The sequence below is a fragment of the Phoxinus phoxinus genome (assembly GCF_949152265.1).
Source record: "Phoxinus phoxinus genome assembly, chromosome: 24".
In the NCBI taxonomy this organism is placed as follows: domain Eukaryota; kingdom Metazoa; phylum Chordata; class Actinopteri; order Cypriniformes; family Leuciscidae; genus Phoxinus; species Phoxinus phoxinus.
The window spans coordinates 2,102,097-2,123,867 of NC_136899.1; the positions used below are offsets into that span (position 1 = coordinate 2,102,097).

The following is a 21,771-nucleotide window of genomic DNA, read 5'->3' on the forward strand; positions in this document are numbered from 1 at the left end:
TTTAGTTAAAATGTTTTATATGATGAAATATTCTGTGAAATAAGTTCACAGTAATAATGTAGGCCTACTCACATTACTAACACAGAAAAAAAAATAGTTTTAAGCAATTTACAGAATTTTCAGAATGCAATTTTACAGATTATCTGTTTTTAATTCGACAGTAATTTTATTTTATTTTATTTTTTTACATCATAAAATACGTTTTCACGTGGATACACGCCTTGATCAGACAAAGCTCATCTGCCTGTTTTAACTTGCTGCAGGTGCAATTATTTGCCTTTATCTGGACTAATATTAGACATTTAGCCTTTTAAAACTATTGCTAACAACAAATCCATATAAAACATCTGCTTTAAAGTTAATCGTTTGGAGACAATGGAGATGTTGACGAAAAGTGATGCCCGCCTACATACAACAAAAATGATTTTTTTAAATTTCTGTTTAGATAAACGTGTTAAAGATGAGATTTGTCTTTTAAGCATAAATATAAACTGTATAATGTTGTTCTACAGGGTAATATTTTAGAATTGAATGAACAGAGATAAACATAAATTGATGTACCAAAACCAAAACTGCTAGTTAAATGAATTTGTAAGTCTTGATTTTCCTGCTAAAATAAAAGCTGAGATCAAACCCCCTGTAATAAGCGGGATAATGTAAATCCAGCCGGTTGTTATTGCTGAATAAACCCGACAGGGTGATCAGGACGGTCCTGCATCAGCATGAAAGGGGTTTATTTTGAGAGAACAACCGACTGGATGTTCATTATCCCGCTTATTACAGGGATACTTGCCACATAAGTAAATAATTAGACACAAAATATTTATCTGTGTTCAGGCAGGATAGGTCAAACTAAAGACGCATATGAACGGAGCATAGGCACGTCATTTACATTTACATTTATTAATTTAGCAAACGCTTTTGTCCAAAGCGACTTACAAATGAGAACAATAGAAGCAGTTAAACTAACAGTAGGACAACAATATGTATAGTGCTATGATCCCTCTTAGTTCAATCAAAAAAAATTTGATAGAATAGAAGAGAAAGAGTTAGTATTACTGGAGAAAGTGCTGCCGAAAAAGATGCGTCTTCAGCCGTTTCTTAAAAATGGCTACGATTCAGTAAAACGTCATCTGAAAACCTTCTGTCTATCACTGACTTAGTTGTACGGAAGTGGCTAAATAAACAACTCTTTTTTTGTACGAGTGAGCAGACAACCGACTAAAGAGGTATTAGATCTCCAAGATCAGATCTGCAATATCAGATCGACAAGACTGTGTCCGTGAGATCCACGTAAACCCGGGGCGTGTGGCTCTGTGCGGCATCGGGTCCCTTAATGAACGAATAATGGAAAGTATGGTATACTCAGAATAATCAAATATCTGAATTAATCAATAACCAATATTTATGATTAGTTTCTAATTAGAAACGCGATCTAAATTTGATAATGATTTGAAATTGGAGTCAGATTAAGGACAGAACTAAAGTAAAATTTAAATTATATTCTAATAAATTAAGTGAACTTCACCAGAACGCTGAAAAGACTCGCATAATACAATTAGCGTTAGTAATACAATTACATACAGTTTCTATATAGCCACATACATAATCAATATAGTTTTTGCTAATTTAGAGATGCTCTTCATTCAAAACAACTTAAAAATGAGAAAATACAAGCATTTTCAGGATCTTATTTTCTATGAAAACAGCTAAGGACAGCATGCTCTTAGCTGGTTTGTGCTAGTTTTATGTAGGTTTTAGGGGAAGACCAGCATAGACATGGTTTTCATAAGCAAAACTTATCGTGTTACCACAGATTTCAAGTTCAAACTTAATTTAATAACCTTTCATGTATCCCAGAGCTCTAGTATTTTCTCCTCCTGCTCTCTTCTTGATGTCTTCCAGTGTTTTTGCTTTTTCAGGCTCATTTATTTCCTTCAGCTTCTCGATCAGAAAACCAATGTGCAGAAGTGTGGACACAGCATCAGTGTTGAGTGCGATCATCTGCAGAGTTTCCACACATTTAAAAGCTTCAATCACCAGCTTTATTTTCTCTTTCTCTAATTCTTGCAGTTCTTCTTCCAGCTTCTGGACCAGAGACACAACGATCCTAATATTACCATCATATTTCTTCTTTAAATCTTCATATGTCCTTCTCTCCTTCTTTATCTTTGTTACATATATTTTTGCTTCTTTGACGTGTTTGCTGTAGTGGCATTTATTTGTGCACACTGTACAGTGATTATCTTTCATCACACTGCACCATTTGATATTACTGGCCCACCAGCATCCTGGATAATGACAGTTCTCCTCACAGACGCTGCAGCATGTGGCCTTATAGGCTTTAGAGAGATCAATATCAACCTTCTCTTTATAGGGCACGTCAACTTCATACTCAAAGTTTTTATTGTCTTCTACATCTTTCTTGTTCTGCTTCAGAGCTTCTTGAGTTTGTTTCAGATTATTTTTCTTCAGTTCCATCTCTTGAACCCGTGACTGTAAATTGGAGATATTTGCCTCCGACTGATTCCGTTGTTGTAACACATCTTGAGTCATCTGCAAGGTTTTTGGTTTTATGTTGTCAAGAAACTTGAACAATTCTACCATTCCTCTAAAACTGAGATCCCATGAATGTTCCTGCACCATCTCATATTCTTCATCAGCAGTTTCTGACTGACAGTTATTAAACAGGAAAAACACTGGCTGATTCTGTTCATCCACGGCACACTTGATTTTAGCCTCTTTAACAGCCGTCAGGGCAGCTTTAGGTCGAGCTACAGATGAATGTGTGAAGACGATGTTCAGCAATATCTCTTCCAAATAAAGACTGAACAGAATCAAATATGTACATCTGTCTGTCAGAGGGTCGATTCTGATATGCATTAATCACCAGACACACTGCATGTACTTCATGAATCCCTTCTGCAGATTTGATTAAGCTACACAAATTCACAGCAATCTCTTTATCTTTCTCAGCTCCACGAGTGTCTCCATATCCTGGTGTGTCGATGATTGTTAGATCAGTTTGACTCTCTTGTGGATAAAACCCATAGACAGTGATGCTGGAGGTCTGACTGTGCTGTTGTGATAGGTCACTCTGGTCATCTGTGATCTCAAACCAAACCTTGTCTTTCCTCTGAACACCCAACATGTAGTTGATCATCACATTGATCAGGGTTGTTTTTCCTGTTCCAGTTTCTCCCACTATCAGAATGGTTTTATGGAGTTTGTTTTTGTCTCTCTCACCGAAGGTCATTTTTCTGAATGGTTCTGATTGATCCAAGTTGTCTGAACTTGTTTGTAGACGGTATCGAGCAGGATTTCCATCTTCAATTAAGATGCTTTTCTTGATGAGATTATTTTGATTCTGTATATAATGCAGTACACAATAACAAAACACAACCAAAATAAATGAATGTGTAAATGGCAATGTTTATATTTATAAATAATCAATTGATAAATTGTGCACCAACATCCCTGTTAAAGGGTAACTGTTGCCAACATTTAACCTAGGCTCTTTTTGTGAATCTACCCGAGTCAAACTTTCTTGTAAAAGCATAATTAGAATGGAAACGCCACTTTTAAGATTGATCGTATTTTCGTTTTAGCTCAAAATGCCTTTTGAATGGGAGTGCATGGGGCACTTCTATGATAGCATCAAAATCGCTATTTTTAAAACACTAATGCGGCTCGACACAACATTAAACTGTGCTGGAAGTGTCACCAGCGGCTCTACACATGAACTCCAGGATTGAGAACAGTGTTTGTGTACACAGAGTTTACTAAAAAGAAAGGTTTTGAACAACTCACTGAAGCTGTTGTTCTTCCCGGCCGCCGGCATTTTGTCAGTCAAAAATAGTCGATCTGTATCACTGAATCATTTCATTATTATATGAGGATCCTTTTTCCAATACAAGGTCAATATTGATTTTCACTAATGACAAAACAACAAATTATCCGTGAATTTATATGGAACTAAGCTTTAGGAGCTTTGCATCTTTACTCTCCTCATGTTACGTTGCATTCGGAGATCGACTATTTTTGACTGTCAAAATGGCGGCGGCCGGAAACACTACTGATAAAGTGAGTCGTACAAAACCTTATTTTTATTAAACTTGGTGTACACAAACAATTAATTGGTGGAGTTCATGTGTAGAGCCGCTGGTGATACTTCAAGCAGTTTCATGTTGTGTCGAGCCGCATTAGTGTTTTAAAATAGCGATTTTGATGCTATCATTGTAGTGCTCCATGCACTCCCATTCAAAAGGCATTTTGACTGAAAACGAAAATACGGTCAATCTTAAAAGTGGCCGATCTAATGATGCTTTTACACGAAAGTTTGACTCGGGTAGATTCACAAAAAGACCCTAGGTTGCATTTTGGCAAGAGTAACCCTTTAACAATAAAGGCTCTTTAAAGGAACACGCCGACTTTTTGGGACTTTAGCTTATTCACCATATCCCCCAGAGTTAGATAAGTCCATACATACCCTTCTCATCTCCGTGCGTGCCGTAACTGTCTGACGCACCCACCGCTAGCCTAGCTTAGCACAAAGACTGGAGGTAAATGGCTCCAGCTAGCATACTGCTCCCATTAGTGACAAAATAACACCAACATTTTCCTATTTACATGTTGTGATTTGTATAGTCACAGCGTGTACAAATAACAAGGTCACATGAGACACAGCCATCTTCTAACCGTATATATACTGGGAACTATATTCTCAGAAGACGAAGCGCTGTTACTTCTGCGGAGTGATTTGCTCGCAGCGTCTGAGAAGCCCCGTGGTAAAGAGCAGATCGCATCCGTAACAAGCAGTTTGAATGGTATTTGACAATTCAGAGCCACCGAATCACGAATACGAAAAAACGCATATACGAAAATTTCAGACTCAGAGTGCAAGGACCTTAACTCTGGGGGATACGGTGAATAAGCTAAAGTCCCCAAAAGTCGCCGTGTTCCTTCAACATAACCCAACCCATAACTTCTCTCCTTAAATATTACATATCAGATTTTAATCATAATGATTATTGTTTCAAGTTTTTAACACCAATCGTGTGTGTGTGTGTGTGTGTGTGTGTGTGTGTGTGTGTGTGTGTGTGTGTGTGTGTGTGTGTGTGTGTGTGTGTGTGTGTGTGTGTGTGTGTGTGTGTGTGTGTGTGTGTGTGTGTGTTACCGGTATATATAAAAAATTGTTCAGACGTTTTTGGAGTTGTGAGATTCTGGCTTAAATGCATAAAATATCCGTAGCAAGAGGACAATTTCACAAAAACAAATCATAAATTGAAAAGTGCTTTGTAAAGTTAGCTCTGCTACAGTTCTGCACCAATTAATATCGTTTTTCCTCAAATATCGCTTCTTACCTTTTGTTTTGTCTGTTTTCCAAATTGCTGTAATAACCCACAAAGAAATTTTGAATACTTGTTTAATAATTAATTAATTAATAAATAAATATTAGAAATAATTTGTACTTGTTTGTAGCTTATACGGCCATTTATCGGTAGTGGTTTGGTAACACTTTATAATAACTGCTAAAAAAATTGTTAATTCATAATTTATAAAGTTTTAATAGACATGAATAAGCCTTTTATAAATACAGCTATAAATGCTTTATTCTTGATTTATAAGCATATCTATATTGTGTTTAATAATTGTATTTTCATACTTTATTAATTTCATTTTCATGAAAATTTCATTTTCATTTTCATTAATTTCACTTTATTAATTTTTATCAATTTATAATTTCTAAATTGCATACATTATTACTTATTTACAAACAAGTTATTTAGGAGTTGTCAGTGGTTTATAAGACAGAAAGTGAATTTAGAATTTACATTTAGAAAGTGTAAGTAAATTATTAATAAACTATTTAAATGTAAACATTTATACATCTTATTATTTAGATATATAGTAATGGTTACTCAGTGTTTTAATAAATGCTTTATTAAAGGTACAATATGTAAGAATTTTGCAATAAAATATCCAGAAATCACTTGCACAGTGTGATATATTTCCTGCAGTTGTGTACTTACAATATCACAAAAGTTCCCAAAAATTTTTAATTTCGGAGAAATTCCAATTTTAAATAATCCAATTTTAATTTTCCATCCCGTAATCCCTGTTCACCTGTCGCCTGTCAATGTGTAATATCCGCATTGTCGCCGGTTTCCGCTCGTACTGCCATAGTAACCATGGCGACAGACGTGGACAACTGCGGTACGTCTAGCGGCACTCACGCTGTTGTTTCGTTCAAACATTATGGACCATGACAAGCAGACTTTGGCAACAAATTGAGAACTAAAACGAGGATCAATATCAGCTTGGCGTTTTCGAGACGCCGAGAGCTAGCGTCCGCGACTAACTTCCACTCGACAGAGACGCCGCTCTTGCATGAGCTTTATTAGACAGGTGAGCAAATGTACATAAAACTAGTCAATGTTATATAGCTCAACATGATGAAATGTTAGAATATGATCTGTATGTTATTGTAATGTTGATCTAGCTTACTGCTAGTCTCATACAGACAAACTAACATATAGAATAACATTATAACTTTCAACACACTCACAAGTTTAATTCGTCTAATAAACTGACCTGTGTGAGTATTAATACAGCACTTGCGGGTAAATTCGTTCGGTAGAATTAAATTATTATTCCGCGGGACTCGCGTGTGGCGCTGATATGTCTCTTATTAGCAATCGCGCCCCTCTTCATACCACAGTCATGATAAAAACATCAATGTATTCACTCATCCATAAACATTATTAGATCCATCAACTTGATGACAAGTTCCATAATTCTGCTTAATGCTTATGCATCATTAAAACTACGCCTTTGTTATTGTAAGAGGTTAGCGACACCTAGCAGCGAAAAAAATTACATATTGTATCTTTAACATCTATTAATGTTTTAAAGTTAGTACTGAGGTAGTTTTGACACTGTGAGATATTTAAATATATTATCATTGTTTTATTCAGCAATTTTTACACTTTACAGATTTTTGTATTAAATCAGATTGCAGAGACTTAGTTTCATTTTACTGCACAGTTATGTTTTCTGGAGATGTAGAGGAATTTTTATTTTCTATGACATTGACGAAGATTATTTTAAATTTTATATCAAGTTACCAGTTGTACATTTTTGTTTAATTATAAATACAAAAATTAATTCAGTGGCTGTCATGTCTCAGAAACAGTTTGTCATAGTTTGTTTAGTATATCAGTTTGTTTAGTATATCGAATTTATCGAAATATCGCAAATAATCGCAATATGCATATCGCAACAGCTTGCAATAAATGGGGTCATGAACAAAAGTTTTTTAGCTTTAATAAGTATCAGGATATATTTAATTCATACAGTGAAATATAAACAAAGTTTTATTTTTACATTTTATGATTCAGTATCTTTTATTAAATAAAGCTAATGTAGGATAACCTGAAACCCTGTGGTTTACACTGATGTTAAAATAACACTTCTTACGCTACAGTAAAACACTGACGTTCACTTTCACAAGTTACACTGTAAAATCCAATAGCTTTCCTGACTCACTTATACTTAGTAAACTTTACTCAGTAATATAAAATACATACTTCTTACTAGGTTTTGTTGAGTTAAAGGCAATTGCAGGGTGAAAATAACAAGTTACTCAATCATTTGAGTGACGCTTACTTGAAATAAGCAAGTAGCAACAAAGAATGCAATGACGTTACTAAACCTTTGAGAGGCAGCAGTGAAATAAAGAATGCCTAATGTGCAGAAAAAACAAAGAAGAAGAAGAAGCGGCACTTGTGAGAGCACATGTGAGAGCATGCGTAATAGATTCTGTGCGCATTTTCGGGTGTGAGCATGTGCTCAGTAGAAGCTACCAACGTTCAATTTCCTCGCAACAACAGTGGTTCCTGTCGGACTGTGCTGACGCATTTGCTGGAAATGTACCGATTTCATCGCTTGTGGAATATTAAGGTAAGTTTTCAATCAAGTTATGTTTTATTTGTGTGTGAATTTGTGTTTATGTCTGCTGCCTCAACATTAGCTAACATTTGTTAAACATTAGCAAAATAACAACCATGGTGCAATCTTGGTTTCACCTAAAAAATCTTATTTTAACTGAAAGTGAAAATTTAAATGTAGCTACAGCAAATTTTTGTTTTCCCCGAGTTGACACAGTGGATGTATATTGGTCGAATGTTGGGTATTAACAACACAGAAATTTGAGCAGCAGTGCATTTCTAGATTGATACAATGTCAACTTAAATTTTTATTTTCATGAAGATATTTAATAAAAAAATACATTTCTAATAACTTTACAAAACTTTCAAGCAATTATTTTTCATTATGACAATAATTAATTCTACATTTACAATCAACTGCCAGGTGTTAGCTTTCAAATGAGATCATACTTGTGCTTTTAGTACAGAGGGTTAATGAACTGTAATAAAGTTAGTAAAAAACCAACACTTTCTTTCAAATAAGTACTATTATTTTTTTAAGTAAATGTGGTTGCTGTTCTGTAATTATACATAAGTGAGGATTGTTTATACTCTTAATTTTTTTTAATTATTTAAACTCAATCTGAATCTTCAAATATTAATATGAGGATATATATATATATATATACTTTTTTATATTTATATTGGAAAACAAGAAATTATTCTGTAATGCTTGTAAATTATTCACATATGTGTCTTTAATCTACAAATCTCATCACTGTAAGTGGAGCTTTGTTTTAACTAAGACATTCTTTGTCCTTTACAGAAGTGCTTGTGGCGACTGGCTTGAGGACTCTTCACAGCTGCTTTGTCAGTGTTGGTCTCAATACACTGGAGGTGAGATAACAGTAGACAACATTTTGGAGGATATATATATTTATATATATAACACATGCACATTAGACGACCGAAGACTTACAACTTGCACCTAAAATTTCCACTTAAAATATTTTTTTGCAGATGCAGTGGACCTGTAAGCAGTGTATTTTTTCTACAGACAAAAGAAGAATGAAGATAGACTAGAGGCTGAAAGAAAGCTCCTGGTTGAAGAAATGAAAAAACGGAACCCCAGTGGGACTGTCATTGGATCTAAGATGGACCAGACCTTCCCACTGCGGAGACAGGAGATTGTGGAGGCTGAACTTGTAGTGAAAACCCTGGAGCGCTGGCCAGCCCTATTTACAGAGACAAGTACGTATTGATATTGCTATGCTTTTTTGTTTGTTTTCTCCTATGACAAAGTGTGTATTTAGGTTTTAGGACTGGTAACCAAAGGTTTTCCAAAATTTCCACTCTGGCTCAAGCCAGTCTACTCACTTATATTTTTTCTGTGTCTTGTAGGTGTTTGCTGAGTTCAACCGGATAGCTACGACAAACTGACTTTGTTGGAGAGAAACTGGCTGAAATTGTGCAGCAAATTAATTCAAGGGTCAGTAAACTACAGACGTGTTAGTCTGTGCTGTTCTCTGCACTGTTAAGCATACATGGTGACACCTTTTTCATATACACTTTTAAAAATGGGTTTGTATTGTAACTTTTGAATGTTTGTATTGTAACTCTTGAACTTTATTTGTTCTATCCACTTCTAGAAACCAGATGTGACAGCAGTGCGTACCCTTGTTCTCCAAGCATCTCTGTTCTTCTTGGTGATGACCCCTGTAACTTCTACAACACCTCCTTTGTAAGTTCTCACATCTTAAAGGAGCTCATACTGTATGTCACTGTGTGTTCAGAACAGAGATGGGCTGCATGCTGTGACAGTTCAAGGGATACTCCACTTTAAAATGAAAATTCTGTCATCATATACTCACCCTCATGTTGTTTCAAACCTGTATGAATTTCTTTCTTCTGCTGAACAGACAGTTTCTGGTCTCATTGACTTCCATAGTATATTTTTTTCCTACTATGGAAGTCAATGAGACCAGAAACTGTCTGGTTAGCTGATATTCTTCTAAATATCGTCCTTTCTGTTCAGCAGAAGAAATAAATTCATACAGGTTTGAAACAACATGAGGGTGAGTAAATGATGATAGAATTTTCATTTTAAAGTGGAGTATCCCTTGAACGGTCACAGCATGCAGCACACAGAGTGATATACAGTATCTGAATAAATTGTATATTAGGACAGACATCAGAGCTTAATTTCCTTCATGTTCTTAAGCTGGGTGTAAAGTGAAAACTTAAATAAAAATAGGCTGGAGGGAAGTGTTGGCAGGACAGATGACTTGATGACAATTGATAATGCCTATCAACATTTACTTGTTGTAATGTTGTTTTTCGTTGGTTGTGTACAGGATTCTGACAGTAATGGGGCCTGGGGCCAGGTATCTGTTGGGTTGCTGACTGTCATCAGTGAAGATGCGCCTCTCTCTCCAAATCATCTCCATCTCGACCCAGTGTCTACTGCCATCATTCTTGAAGGAGGTATTGTAATGGACATTCTCCAGAACCTACCTCAAGCACTTTGCCTCTTGTTTGGGCTATGCGCTACACTTGGACTACCCTAAAGCTATGAAAAACACATTCAACGAGTGATGCTTGGCCTGGGACAGAACAAACTTGACACAGTGGATGTTTTTCCACAAATGACAATGTTGTGTACTGTATATTACTGGGAGATTATTGAAAAACTATTTTGGTACCGTTGTATATGTGCAGATAGGCAAACATTCCGCTGTCCGTTCCGTTGTTCACACCCCTGGGTGTTGCTTTCACTCTGTACTTTGAAGAATGTTTTTATTTTTATATTTTATGGCAGTGTAATAAGCGTGTGTGCGCATTCTAGTTCTGTAAGAAGACATATCCTGGGGTTGGCGCTAATACCTTGACATTGATAATTTTAGTCTGAATTTTGTCTTCAAGTGGTACTGATCACTTATAGTAATGACTAACATTTTAATCTCTTCGAAACCAATTAGTATCTCTATCAGCTGTCTAAAGTTCAGATTCGACTGTTTTCCCAGTAAACATCTCTGTACTGGATACACTCATAAAAACAAGTATATTTCTCAAAAATTCATATTAATACATATAATCCGGTTAAAAAAAGTTAACTTATCAGCCAAGTCAAGAACTCAAAATTGTGAAATCCTGTGCCAAAATTTGATTGATTGAAATAACAAGGTTTATCTGGACAAATAAGATGATAAAATACAATCAGAATAAAATTACAAATGTCAAGGTAATGTATACTTTATCAGATTCAAAAGGTTTTAAGACTTTGATTTTAACATTGGAAATTAAATACCAATGGTTAATGTTCAAAGAATAAACCTGTTTTTCAACTATAATGTGGTTGTGTGTTAAATATTTCTATTTTATGATACTTTATACTTATTCTCTGGTGCATTTGTGACAAGTGTATAGTGAGTTCGCAGAACAGAGTTAACATATAGGTGAGCATTTGGTGTTTGAGATTGAGAATATCTTCAGAATAACAATGTCAATTGATTACTGTAAATGTAAAATTAATGTTTGAAGTACTTAATTTACAGAAGTAACAGTTACTTCGGTTTACATGGTTTTAACAAGTAAATCAGAATAGCTTTAAGTAAAGTTCACATGGCATTACTTAGTTGTTTGAAATAGTAATTCTGAGTAGACTATACTAAGTCAGGAGTACATCCCACACATTTATTTTAGTAACTTAAACTCAAGAGTAAGTTTACCATACTAAACAAGGATTTGTTAATACAACACGCAATACCGATTCCACTGTACTTAGTTTTTTAAGTGCAATCGGTTTGCATGCTTTTTTTGAGTAAGCGGAACTAATCGGATTTTACAGTGTATAAGGATGTTTTCTTGTCATAAAAAGAATGTGTGAAACACATGTAGGTTATATCATTTTAAATATATTTTAAAGATAATTTAAGTTTATTTTACACACTTTAAGCATTATCGTATCGCATATCGAATATCGCATTATTTAAGGAGTTATCGCACATCGCATTTTTCTTCAATATCGCACAGCCCTAATTATCACACTCAGCTGTTCCCATTCACCTTGTTAGTGTCTGTCTATTTATACCCTGTCTGTTTAATCACTTGTTCTGGAATTCTTGTATGTTGTCACCCGCTTCCCAGAGTCTGTCTTGGTTTGGTTTGGTTTGGTTTAGTGTTTATTTCTTGTTTTGGACTGCTGACATGGACCTCGACCTTTTGCCTGTTCCTGGATATATGATTACGGATTACCCAATAAAACTGCACTTGGACTATCACCCTTTTTGTATGCGTGTCGTGACAGAAGGGTTCCAGCTTCTGTCACAACACGCATACAAAAAATGTATTATATAAATTTTGTTCTCATAAATGAGTGCAGTATGAACTAAAAACAAACTTTTGTGTTTGTACTACCCATTAACATGATTTTCAAAATAATGCTCATTGTACATCATGCTATCTTATGCATGAATTTGAAAAGTGACTTTAAAAAAAAAATTATTGCCATTAAATATTGTAGATATTTGATTTATCAATTCAATCAAAGTTCATGTAAAATAGCTGATATCTAATTTTTTAAAAAAAGTATAGGTAGTGCAACTCTGTTAAGACTGTATAAGCTTTGCCTTTCACTGCCCTTCTGTGGCTTCTGTTATAGATTTGCTGTTCTCAAACTGCTGTGTGTGCGTGCGTGCGTGTGTGTTTTATTATTATTTCAGCCGAATCAGTTATTAAATGTGTGAATATGTCAAACGAATTAATCCTCACCCTGATGTGTTGAACAGTTTCCTCAAACTCTCCTTTAATATTTTCTTTGTGTTTAAGTTTCTCTTGTAAAGACTTCAGTGGTGTATTTAGCTCCTCCTGGAACTGAAAGTGAAATACACCATTTCTATAATAAGTTCATGTAATACAGTATCAGCAAAATGGTACTGTGAAATGTGTATGTTTATGACAAGCTTTAGTCCTCTCCTCAGACATAAATCTCTTACCTTATTCGATTTTTTGTCCTCCTGTTTGAGTTTGAGTTTCTCACTGTGTAAACTGCAGAGCTCCTCAATCCCTGATGAACGACTCTCATCTTTCTCTTTAAGGAACGACTCACACAAGTTTTTTAACGCGAGATTATGTGGAGGGTGATTTTTTGAGGATCTTCTCCTGCAGACTGGACACTCCTGAATATTCATGGTCCTCCAGAACTGTTGAAGACAGTCTTTACAAAAACTGTGACTACACGACAGAAGAACAGGAGACTTGAAGATTTCACAGCACACGGGACAAGAAAGCTCTTCTGGAGATACATGTAGTGAAGCCATTTTCTGAACGTTGGTACGAAAGAAAAAAACCCAAGAGAATCAAAAAGATCTGCTGTCTATAAATGTTTTTTCCCTTCTTTGTTCTTCTCTGATCGCTGATTCCTTTTTGTTGACACTGAAGAGAGTCAGAATGTCAAAAATGAGAAATGACCATCAGTCTCTTGGTGAATGTTATACGAGGGTGGAGTTTCTGATCGCTTTTGGGTGTGTTTAAACAGAACAACAGGGTTTTTTCAGGTTAAATTTAACACATTTACAACATTTCTCTATGCAACCTTTTCTTTGCTTTTCTGTATTCATGCAGTCATTTGATTGATATGAAAGCAGACATGCACGTGTGATGTGAGATTACATAAATGTCTTAAGGACTGTAACAACGCATGAACATGAAATAATTTGTCAAAGTAAAAACACAGAAAATGAGCACAGCCAACAAAACTAACTAACTAAATAGCAACATGTACTTGTGAACCTGACTATCATCAGTAAAGCAAGCTTGATGGCATTTGATGGTTGTCTGCCTCATTAATACACAACATAAACTGGCGACGAGGATAAACTATGTGGAAGAACATGCACAAATCGGAAGACGAGTATAAACCAAAAAATGAATCCTGGTCTGCATATATTAAACAAGCAGAACTGTTCATGAATGCCAATGACGTGGATGATGAGAAACTAAGAGTGACTTTGATTACTGCTGCATCCACATGGATTACTGTGGAATCTGGTTCAATCTGCAAAGCTAAAAGACAAAACATTTGAAGAAATAGTGAATATTCTTAAGGCAAATTTTGAACCAAAGCCGTTGATAATAGTTGAACGTTTCTGATTTCAGCACTGTGTCCAAAAGCCCCATGAAACTGTGTCCTATATGTTGCTGAACTTAAACAATGTGCGTCGAAACGTGACTTTGGTGCAAGTTTGGATGAGGCTCCACGTGATCGCTTTGTTAGCGGAATCCAAAGTGAAGCATGTCAACGAAGATTGCTTTTGGAGGACACAATGACCACACTCATAACCACAATGACGGATGAAATGGGCTCTGATGCAAATTAATTTACCAGGTAAAATCTTTAATATTAAATTACTTATCACAGGGAAAAAAACAATTCCTATAAAGAAATAAATGGTCAATAATAGTGAGGATTACTCGCCATAGGCTACCACACAAACATACTGTTAACATTTCAGAACATCTAAAAAATGAAATGAAATGTCACCTCTGACTCAGTTTATTATCAATCTGTTCTGAGTGTTCAAAGGGAAAGGAATGCAAATGCCATCAAACAGCATATTTCCTCTAAATCACATGACCATGAGGGTGTTTCCCTCAGTTTACTGTAGGCTATATACACCTGTTGATCTATTTACCTGCAAGAGTTTAAAGTCACCTGGAACAGGAAGGATCCTAAAACAGTAAGTAGATTAAATTAACTCAATTATCACCTGATTACTGTAAAGACCCCCATATAGGCTAAAGTAAAGACAACATACACAATAAGTGGGCGGATCAGCACAGATGGCATTACAACTTTTTACATTAGTTTAATTTACGTTAGCATCAATATTTAAGACAATTTAATACATTTTGTCAGCCCATAACTCACCGGCGAGTGTTTGAAAACCGATTGCGAGCCGCAAATTGAAACATAATAGGCTAGGCTATGAATATATTAATGTAAAAAAAAAAAAATAATAAAAAAAAAAATTGCCTGATGAACACAGACACATCATGCATTGTCATCGTATTTATGTGAATTCATGTTTCATTTGTCAATGTGCCTCTGTTTCTTCTCCGTGATTCTGGACGATCGTATTTTGACACATCCGCATATTTAGGCGACACTGAATATGAATATGCTTCTCTTCATAAACATCACAGTTTGCGCTGCTTGTAACAGTCTTTGAGTGGAAACTCAGATGACGACTTTCTCTAATCTAAAGTTAACAGTTTGTTAGGTCTTCTTCAGAAGACATTGTGTCTTTTGTGGAAAAATTATTTTATTTGTGTTTTCCGATGTAGCAGCATTGCTGTGTAACCCAGACTCCTGTGGAAACTCAACTGTCTTCGAAAAGGTGAGACAAAATAGACTGAATTCGGGGTGATTTAGACTACTTGGAAAAGTTTAATACCTGCAATACAAACGTTTATTAAAATTGAGGCATTGGGCTTTTTTCATTGACTCACCAGATGGCGCTAAAGCTCATATTTAAGAAACAACTTCCGAATTCCTAGCTATGAATATTAGCTTTTAAAAAAATCTGTCAATTCTCTGTCACAATCTCACTGGTTGATCTCTTCTTCCATGAGTTTTGTCTAGCATGGATCCAGTGGGAGTGAATTCAATAGAGACTGCAGCTCTAGGGAGACCCTTCCGGCTGGGGATGCTGTATGACTGCAGGAGAGATGCTCTCGTACCAGGTGATCAACGACTGTTCATCCAAATCTGTGAAGCCTTGAGTAAAATAACTTATATATTATTTATGCAATTGTAGTAAAGAGCTTGCAATATATATTAAATGTACTAAATAATTTAGCAATATTAATGTAGGCCTCTACAAATCTCTAAATGAAAAGCTTTCTCAGCACTTATTCAAATATTACGGCTTTTAAATCCCCATAGCAAACATATTACTATTTTATCAGACATGTTATGTGATATATTGAGATTTTATTATTAGTTGTATTGTGTATTTTTCAGTATTTCTAATTTTATTTTCATTAATCATTTATTTTATTAAATTGCTCTAGTTGGAATAGTTTCTCATTCTCGAGTCATTTGGACCTGCAACTCAATTTAAAAAATTAATTAAAAAATGTAGTGTTCATCATTGGGTCCAAGATCTTAGGACTTTTGTGGCACTTGAACCACAAATACACATACAGTGTGTTTTTTTTTACTGGATTCGAGGAGTTTATGTTGTTTGTAATGAAAAAAAGTAACAAATCCTTCCCTCGTGGGTCAATTTGACCTCCATGGGAATTAATGGAATGCGAGGGATGCTTCAGACATAGAAAACCCTAAAAATGCTCAAAATTCAAACTAAAAATGCTAAAACTTTACCAAAATAATATTTTATAATGTCTATATCTGAATCCATACTGAACAGAAATGACTTTAGGACCCAGCAGAACTGCTAATTTTCTCCATAGAGCTATATCCCCATCTAGTGGCAAGTGTCATGAAATATCATGTTATATAAAAAAAAAATCCACAAGAGGTTGGCAGAGACACCCAATGTAAGATATTATGAAGTTAATTAACAGGGTTATGCATGACATGTTGAGTTCTTTTTTATTTAATTTGAAATAATTTGAAGAATCTGCTTAAATTCGATTTATTTTTTATTTATTGATAAAATAGTAATTGAAAGGTTAAAAATGTTTTTACATAAAAAATAGAAAAAATATCAAAATGAAATAAAATATGCTTTCTGGACAAAAAAATAAATAAAAAACCAGTATCAATTTTAGGGCTTACATTTTAAAGGTACGAGGGTGAGAATTGGTACAGGATGCAAGTTTATTAGTAGCTCTGCAATATGATGGTTTGCAATATTAATGTGATTATCATCAGCCAGTGTTTATATTTAGTGATTCACTTGAGTCATGTATGTGACTATGTTAATACATTAAATATAAAATGAAATGTAAGAGAATGGTCCATGGGGACAAGAAACAAAAATAATGTGGTGTTGTTCTGCTGGTAAGAAAATGCAAGTTGCACATTGCAAATGGGCTGATTAAATTACTGTTTAATGAATAAAGTATTTAGATATTTTAAAAAAATTATCCATTACAGGAATCAGACTTTGGAGTAAAGAGCAGCTGCAGCAGAACATAAGCACTAAACCCCAAATCAATACAGATTTCACAGTCACCGCTTCAGACTCGATTGAGGAAAAGTCTAAATTGCTGAATATTGATGGATGTCTGAAACTGAGTCTTTTAGGAGGACTTATCAGTGTATCTGGAGCTGCTAAATATCTCAAGGACACCAAGAAATCATTCAATCAACAGAGACTGACATTACATTATCATTCCACCAGTAAGTTTGAAGAACTGATCATGAACCACTTGGCTGGAAACATGGCTCACTATGAAGATGACGTTGCCACACATGTAGTGACCGCAGTGCTGTACGGAGCAGATGCATGCTTTGTTTTTGATAGAGAAGTTTCTTCTGATGAGGACAAGAGAGTGATAGACGTAGATGTAGAAGCTGTCTTTGGGAAGCTAATCAGCTTTTCAGCCGGTGCAAACATTAAACTGAATGACAGTCAGAAGACTGCTGCACAAAAATATAAGTGTACCTTTCATGGCGACTTCCAGCTACCACATAACCCGACCACTTTTGAAGATGCCATGAAGGTTTTTGAAGATCTTCCAAAACTGCTGGGAGAAAAGACAGAGCTTGGAGTTCCTCTGAGAGTTTGGCTTTATCCTTTGGACAAACTTTTCTCAAGAGTTGTACAGTTTCAACATGAAATCAGCACAGGTTTAAGCACAGATCTTGAATCTGTAATTGAGAGTTTGAGTACGACTGAGATGAAATGCAGTGATCTTCTGAAAGACACGCCAGCTTTGACATTTACTGCATTTCATGACAAAATCAATGACATGAAGAAAAACTGCTACCAGTGCAGATTGAGTCTCGTGAGGAAACTCGGCTCTCTCTTACCGAAGATCCGAGGGAAATTCATAGAGGACACAGCATTGATCGATCTTCTACGAGATCATGAGGAATCTCCATTTGAAAGAAGCGCTCTTGAACAATGGCTGAAAGAGAAAGAGGAAGAATCTGACATTATTAAAGCCTTACTCACACAACTGAATGACTCGGGAGCAATGGTAGAAAACAAACTCAATAAAAATCTAATGAATCTGGAAGTTAAACATTTGGTCAGCTACACCTTCACATCATTGAGCTGGACAGATGTGCTGCTTTCTAAACAAAAGACTTTCCTGAGTTCTTCAACAAAAGGAAAAAATGAGGAGAAACCCGAACACAAGACTTGGCTCGCGTCTGACATCCAAAAGACATTGAGGAACAACCTGAGGGTATTTAAACACTTGATTGTTTTAAACAACAGCAAATCAGTCAAATTTATTGTTGCATCAAAAGAAATGGAAAATAATCCAGGTTCCTGCATTCTTCTGTATGAAAATGAATCTAATGAAGCTGTTTGCTTCAGTCCTCCATCAAAACCAGACTGTCCAATAATTAAAGATATCAGATGTAGACAAGTGGATCTGAAAGTGTCTCCACCGGGTCCTGCTACAGAGGAGCTCAAAATACTGTATAAAATGAAGGAAGAGGAAGACTGGAGATCTCAAACTGTGTCAAAGAACCAGGACACAGTTACTCTGACTGATCTCAGACCAGATACTGAGTACAATATTAAATGTGCAGCGGTGGGAAAACTCGACTACACCGTAGAGAGTGATGTGACGCGTCTCACAGTCATAAACCCGAATCTCATCAAGGCCAAAGAGTCTGCTATCAAAAATCTCAGTTGGACTGAAAACAAGTGCAGTGAACTTTTGGAAAAAAACAGGGAAACAACTTTTAGTGCACTTCATAAGAAAATACAAGATATGCAGCAAAACTGCCAAACATACCGACAAGATTTCAGTGACCGAATTAAATCTGTGATCCAGTCAGTTAAAGCCTGTGAGAAAGAGTCGTGTGATCTGAAGGATCTTCTTCAAGCTCATGATGAGTCTCCGTTCAGTGAAAAGAGTCTGAGAGAGTGGATCAAAGTGAAAGAAGAAGAATTGAACACCGTTAATAAGATTCTTCGACAGTTAATGGACTTTGGAGCCGAAGTGAACACAAGTTTGGACTCATATTTGTCTGATATTCAGGTGAAGAATGTGTTTTGTTACACGTTCAGTTCTCTTGAGCTGTCAGATGAGTTGCTTAATGAGCAAGAAAATTACATGAATCCTGAAATGATGAGAAATCCTCAGAAGAAACCTGATGTGGCGTCTCAATCGTGGCTCACTGGAAGCGTCAGGGAGAAAATGAGAGAACATTTGAACATATTTAAAGAGATGATGATGTCACGTAGTAGTAAAAGCACTAAGTTTATGGTTTCCATAAAAGAGCATGAAAAGCATCCAGGTTCCTGCATTCTTCTGTATGAAAGTGGATGTGATGAAGCTGTTTGCTTCACGTCTCCATCAAAACCAGACTGTCCAATAATTAAAGATATCAGATATAGACAAGTGGATCTGAAAGTGTCTCCACCGGGTCCTGCTACAGAGGAGCTCAAATTACTGTATAAAATGAAGGAAGAGAAAGACTGGAGATCTCAAACTGTGTCACAGAACGAGAACACAGTTACTCTGACTGATCTCAGACCAGATACTGAGTACAATATTAAATGTGCAGCGGTGGGAAAACTCGACTACATCACTGAATCTGATGTCACCACAGTTACCACAAAGGTATGATGAACATTCATGAAATATCAGCTGTAGAATTGTATTACATCATTAAACTGTTATTCTAATCTTGAGGCGTTTTCACATGACTTGTATCCTCCTCACATTAAAGCGTTGCTGATAGCGTCCCATTAAAGGGCTATTGTAGGTAACCAGGTAACCTAGCCAAGACGAGTGGGATGTGTTGTAGTTTCTCTTTTGTGAAAAATCACTTCTCATAAATCTTTGATGCTAGAAATATGAGACTTTATTTTGCAACAAAGCCAATAATCTTCTGCAGAAAATGACTCCAGATTTTTGCTCACACATATATACCATACATCCTTTTCCAAAGATGGTAACACACCCTATAGATATGTTTGGGTCTTTGTACCATGAGACACACTAGAATATAATTGTCTGCTGTAAGCAACATTCCAGGCCTTTCTTCAGGCTTCAGAAAGGCAAAGCACAGACAGCAGAAATAATATCGTACAAATATACAGCTAAATGACAGCTATATGTACAACATTGTGACATTGTACAACATTTATGCATGACCATCTTTATTGTTGTTGTGTTTTTGTGCTTTACATACAGAACAAAAATTATCTCATCAAGAAAAACATCTTAATCAAAGATGGAAATCCTGCTCGATATCGCCTGCAAACAAAGACAGACAATATTGATCAATCTGAACCATATAGAAAAATTACCTTTGGAGAGAGAGACAGAAACAAACCCCATAAAACCATTCTGCTGGTGGGAGAAACAGGAACAGGAAAAACAACCCTGATCAACACGATGATCAACTACATGTTGGGTGTTCAGAGGAAAGACAAGGTTTGGTTTGAGATCACAGATGATCAGAGTGACCAATCACAAGTTCACAGTCAGACCTCCAGCATCACTGTTTATGGGTTTTATCTACAAGAGAGTAAAACTGATCTAACAATCATCGACACACCAGGATATGGAGACACTCGTGGAGCTGAGAAAGATAAAGAGATCGCTGTGAGTTTGTGTAGCTTAATCAAATCTGCAGAAGGGATCCATGAAGTAGACGCAGTGTGTCTGGTGATTAAAGCATATCAGAATCGACCCTCTGACAGACAGATGTACATATTTGATTCTGTTCAGTCTTTATTTGGGAGAGATACTGCTGAAAACATCGTCTTGCTCTTCACACACTCAGATGGATTTCCTCCTGTAAATGCCCTGACGGCTGTTAAAGAGGCTAAAGTCAAGTGTGCAGTGAATGACAAGAATCAGCCTGTGTTTTTCAAGTTTGACAACCGTCAGTCAGACGCTGCTGATGAAGAAGAATATGAAATGATGCAGGAACATTCATGGAATCTCAGTTTTAGAGGAATGGTAAAATTGTTCAAGTTTCTTGACAACATAAAACCAAAATCCCTGATGATGACTCGAGATGTGTTGCAGAAACGAAAGCAGTTGGAGGCAAATATCTCTACTCTTCAGTCACGAGTTCAACTGACAGAACTAAAGCAAAAGGAGCTGAAACAAACTCAAGAAGATCTGAGGAAGTTTGGGGGTAGGGAGTCTGTGGCCCAGAAGCTGGAAGAAGAACTGCAAGAATTAGAGAAAGAGAAAATAAAGCTGGTGAATGAAGCTTTTCACTGTGTGCAAACTCTGCAGAGGATCGCACTCAACACTGATTCTCTGTTCACACTTCTGCACATTGATTTTCTGATCGAGAAGCTGAAGGAAATAAATGAGCCTGAAAAAGCAAAAACACTGAAAGACATCAAGAAGAGAGGAGTACGATTATAAACTCAAGAAGCTCTCGAGCAGAATGTCAAGAACTTTGAGTGTGAAGTTGAAGTGTCCTATAAAGAGAAGGTTGATATTGATCTTAGCGTGGCGATGTGCTGCAGCGTCTGTGAGGAGAACTGTGTTTATCCAGATTTTTGATGGGTCAGAAATCTCTCACGCTGCAGTTCTATGAGAAACAATCTCTGTACAGTGTGCATAAATAAATGCCACTACAGCAAACATGTCACAGAAGCAAAAATATATGTAACAAAGACAAGATTTAAAGAAGGAATATGATGACAAAATTGGAGGTGGT

The 21,771-nt window shown here is 36.0% G+C and overlaps 1 protein-coding gene and 1 long non-coding RNA gene across 2 annotated transcripts; both read left to right on the forward strand.

Moving 5' to 3' along the window:
* Positions 1-7,500: 7,500 nt before the first annotated feature.
* LOC306992747 lies at positions 7,501-11,275 on the forward strand. Its single transcript, XR_013796336.1, has 6 exons — positions 7,501-7,962; positions 8,755-8,825; positions 8,949-9,179; positions 9,330-9,417; positions 9,578-9,669; positions 10,283-11,275. It is a non-coding gene; the product is annotated as an uncharacterized lncRNA (long non-coding RNA).
* Positions 11,276-14,630: 3,355 nt separating this feature from the next.
* LOC306992512 (uncharacterized protein) lies at positions 14,631-21,718 on the forward strand. Its single transcript, XM_079601481.1, has 5 exons — positions 14,631-14,665; positions 15,273-15,325; positions 15,571-15,671; positions 17,053-19,703; positions 20,280-21,718. Exons 3-5 carry the CDS (start codon positions 15,572-15,574, stop codon positions 21,471-21,473), a joined length of 3,945 nt encoding a protein of 1,314 aa, XP_079457607.1. The 5' UTR covers positions 14,631-14,665; positions 15,273-15,325; position 15,571; the 3' UTR covers positions 21,474-21,718.
* Positions 21,719-21,771: the final 53 nt, after the last annotated feature.

What these genes read in the sequence shown, in the direction of transcription:
- LOC306992512 (XM_079601481.1), top strand. Translation starts at nt 15,572, where the DNA reads ATGGATCCAGTGGGAGTGAATTCAATAGAGACTGCAGCTCTAGGGAGA. An exon ending in GAGAGATGCTCTCGTACCAG is followed by an intron (nt 15,672 to 17,052) that starts GTGATCAACGAC and finishes TATCCATTACAG; the next exon opens with GAATCAGACTTTGGAGTAAA. An exon ending in TCACCACAGTTACCACAAAG is followed by an intron (nt 19,704 to 20,279) that starts GTATGATGAACA and finishes CTTTACATACAG; the next exon opens with AACAAAAATTATCTCATCAA.